Source organism: Anopheles bellator, unplaced genomic scaffold (assembly GCF_943735745.2).
Source record: "Anopheles bellator unplaced genomic scaffold, idAnoBellAS_SP24_06.2 scaffold01215_ctg1, whole genome shotgun sequence".
Lineage (NCBI taxonomy): Eukaryota > Metazoa > Arthropoda > Insecta > Diptera > Culicidae > Anopheles > Anopheles bellator.
In genome coordinates, this window is record NW_026685338.1 from 1 (window position 1) to 3,119 (window position 3,119).

Below are 3,119 nucleotides of genomic sequence, written 5' to 3' on the forward strand. Positions count from 1 at the left end.
TCTTTTCGAGACATGCTGTCGGCTGTGTTTGGGCACCAGCAATGATCGTTCCCTCATCGATGTGTTTACGGTCAACAATCTGAACAAGATCATTAGAGATGTGTTCAACATAAATGTAAAGTATTCACGTAGTCTTTTATCAATAGCATTTTACGTTGAAAGTATTGGCATGCAAATTATGCGCCCCTCTTGTATCTTCCCTAGGTTACTCCCATTGATAAGTGCACAACAAGAATCTGTACACAATGTTTGGCTGACTCTTATGAATTTAATAGAAGAAACAATACATATCTTCAGGATAAGTCTCGTGTTATCAAGAATTATGCGGTGTTGAGTCGTAAACGTGATAAAAACCTTGACACTCCAAGCAGCTCTAAAAGCACTGACTGTGTTGATATTGCTACAAGCGTGAAAGACATACCGCCCATCGCAGACCATGCAACTCCAACTCCAGAATCTCCAGCAACTTCGAAGAGCTTGGCGCAGTATGATAACAATGGGAATTCACGAAACGATATCGTTGGCACAGACCACTCAAACATTTCTTCAAAAACGAAGAAACCGACTAGTAAGCTGCCGGGATCGAAGCAATTATCAAAACAAGGAATTCAGAAACCCACACAGAGTAGCAAAAACCCAGTAACAAACGAGAGCGCACCGGAAATGGCTTGCACTGCACAGGGCAATCAAACGGCATTGATTGTGGCCACAGAACAAGCCGATTTTGAAAAGAAAGCGGACAGTCAAGCAAACAGAAAACGGAAGGCCAATAACGGTTCCGATGAATCGGAAAGCAGAACGAAGGTTGCCAAAGCGGGAAAAAATATGGTGGCAAGGAGTGGTTCTAACACGCTATTGAGAGCAGCTGACGCAAATGTATCACCGATCTCGAATCGAGAATCGAACCAAAAACTTAAAAATGATCCAAAGTCCGCAGATAATTTAAAACCCCCAGGAAAAAGTGCCACACCCGATCCCAGGAATATTGAATGCAGTAGTGTTCCAATGAAGAATGCTACAAGTAAAACAGATTTTCGTAAAAAGATGCGAATTGCACCAAACATCCCAAAGGATACAGTAAGCAAAGGGATGGACATCAATAGGTCCCCGTGCTCCTCTGTAAGTGGAGGTTTGGCAGATAAAAATTGCCGAGAAAAGGAGTCATTGATGCCCAACAAGCATCGTGTCAATAGCAAGGTTTTGCAAACAAAAGGAAAAGAGGACCAAAGCCAAAATCCATTGCATACTACTGTACCCACCACGCGTACCCCTGTACCACGCGTTAGCATTCCCTTGAAACGGTTGTCCAATGTTTCGAAAGAACAGATCGCTGCTTCAAACGTTGGAGCATCACACAAAAACGAGCAACAAAGTATTACTGGTTTGAAACCTGTAGCTATTGCTCAGAGTATGTCCAGTGCGCAAACAGAAAATCTTGATAGTAATGTAAATACTCTTGTTGATGCCGATACTGCAAATCAAAAGCCATTGTCACTAAATGGCAAATCTACTGACGAAGCATCGTCGATTGCTGTTGAGAAGCCGCCGGCTGACGATCAACAACCGTCTGTTGATCAAGGTAAAACGACATGCGAATCTATTGCCATGCAATCGCTGGACATTACTAGGGCGCAGAACGAAGCGGATCTACTCGGGAATCCTTCCAGTTTCTCCTCGGTAGATAAAAGTTCTGATCCAACGGTGACAGAATCGTCAAGCCCTGCCACAAAGTCTCCAAAGGTTGGCATAAAGCATCGTCGGCACAGCACCTATGGTAGCATACGTGTGTGCAGAGATTTGTTTGATGCTCCGCAAGAAAGTGTCGAATTTGCCGCCATTCGGAATAATTTGATGATCCGGAAGCCGCCATCGGGTGAATCTTTCACTCTTTTGAATGGTGCAGCAAGCAACCCGGATCCATCGACAATCGGCCAGCATCACGACGATACCGTTGTATCCGTTTCGCCAATGCAATTCTCTGTAGCAAACCCGTCGGTTGTGCGGCCGCCGCCACCTCGCAGGAAAAGCGTTTGTTTCGGTATTAACAATCAGCCGACACTAATGCCAAAGAATGTTTCACTAAACAGCGATCCAGCCAGATTGTCAACTGTTCAACGGTTGGTGGATAATGCGGCATCATATTCAGTAAGGCCTCTTCAACAAGTATCTGTCACGAGAGCGCTTCCTTCAGGGATGACATCTACGCCGTCGCGGGTGATTCCGCGGGTCGCGGAATCTGGTCCAGTGTTGCAGTCGGCTCAACAAGCTCGTACTACGGCAGGCTCTTTAAGAACGTACAGACAACCGTCAACACTTCGAGCAGAGCCGTCAGTTACAGCGGGAAATGCAACAACATCGCAGATGGCCGTTAATGCGCAACCCAATTTAGTGAGACCTCCTCAAAATCAGGTCTCTACCGCGGGGCCTTTGGCTTCAGGGACACAAGAATCTATACAAACATTTACTATTCGTCGAGTAATATTTTCGCAAGCCGTTGGCAGAAACATTAGGGGATCACATCAAAACGCGATGACAACGGAGCTGGTTAACACTACAACTAATTCAGTAAGACCTGCTTCTAATCAATAGATTTCTTCCGTTTTGCCTCAGGAACAAAACAGGCGGTGACAATACAATAGATGATGCTGTTAACAATCGCATAAACGGACTAGTTGCCCTCTTTGTAGTGCAGCGTCGAGCTGGTTTACAACAGAATACACTTTCGAACGTCGACCACTTCATGCGTAATATTTTATGTATTGGAATAAAGACTATAAACTATAAAGACCGCACTATAAAATATGTATTGTAAAATACATCCATCGGCATCTGTAAATTCATTCATTTTGGCACAATCCCTTGGGGGTAGCGAAGAGAGTAGCGAACTTTCCATCAACCTTCTACTGGTTGTGTTTTTAGTTTGGCTGATTCTAACAAGTCTGATAAGTTTGGCCGGTATTCTGAAACTCAACACTCTGGCAGGGAGCGGGCAAATTGCATTCTCAGCGCTTTTGCGGTGCTTCCGTTCTTTCAACGATTTATTAATATTTATTTATTTTCGTTTGGGTGAAGCTCGGTGTCTGGTCAGAACAGTTTATGCGCTTGGTCCGCAACTCGTC

The 3,119-nt window shown here is 44.6% G+C and overlaps 1 protein-coding gene across 1 annotated transcript; it reads left to right on the forward strand.

The window, feature by feature from the left end:
* The first annotated feature begins 6 nt into the window (after positions 1 to 6).
* Positions 7 to 2,728, forward strand: LOC131214510 (uncharacterized). Its single transcript, XM_058208878.1, has 2 exons — positions 7 to 115; positions 205 to 2,728. Exon 2 carries the CDS (start codon positions 664 to 666, stop codon positions 2,587 to 2,589), a length of 1,926 nt encoding a protein of 641 aa, XP_058064861.1. The 5' UTR covers positions 7 to 115; positions 205 to 663; the 3' UTR covers positions 2,590 to 2,728.
* The last annotated feature ends 391 nt before the right edge of the window (positions 2,729 to 3,119 follow it).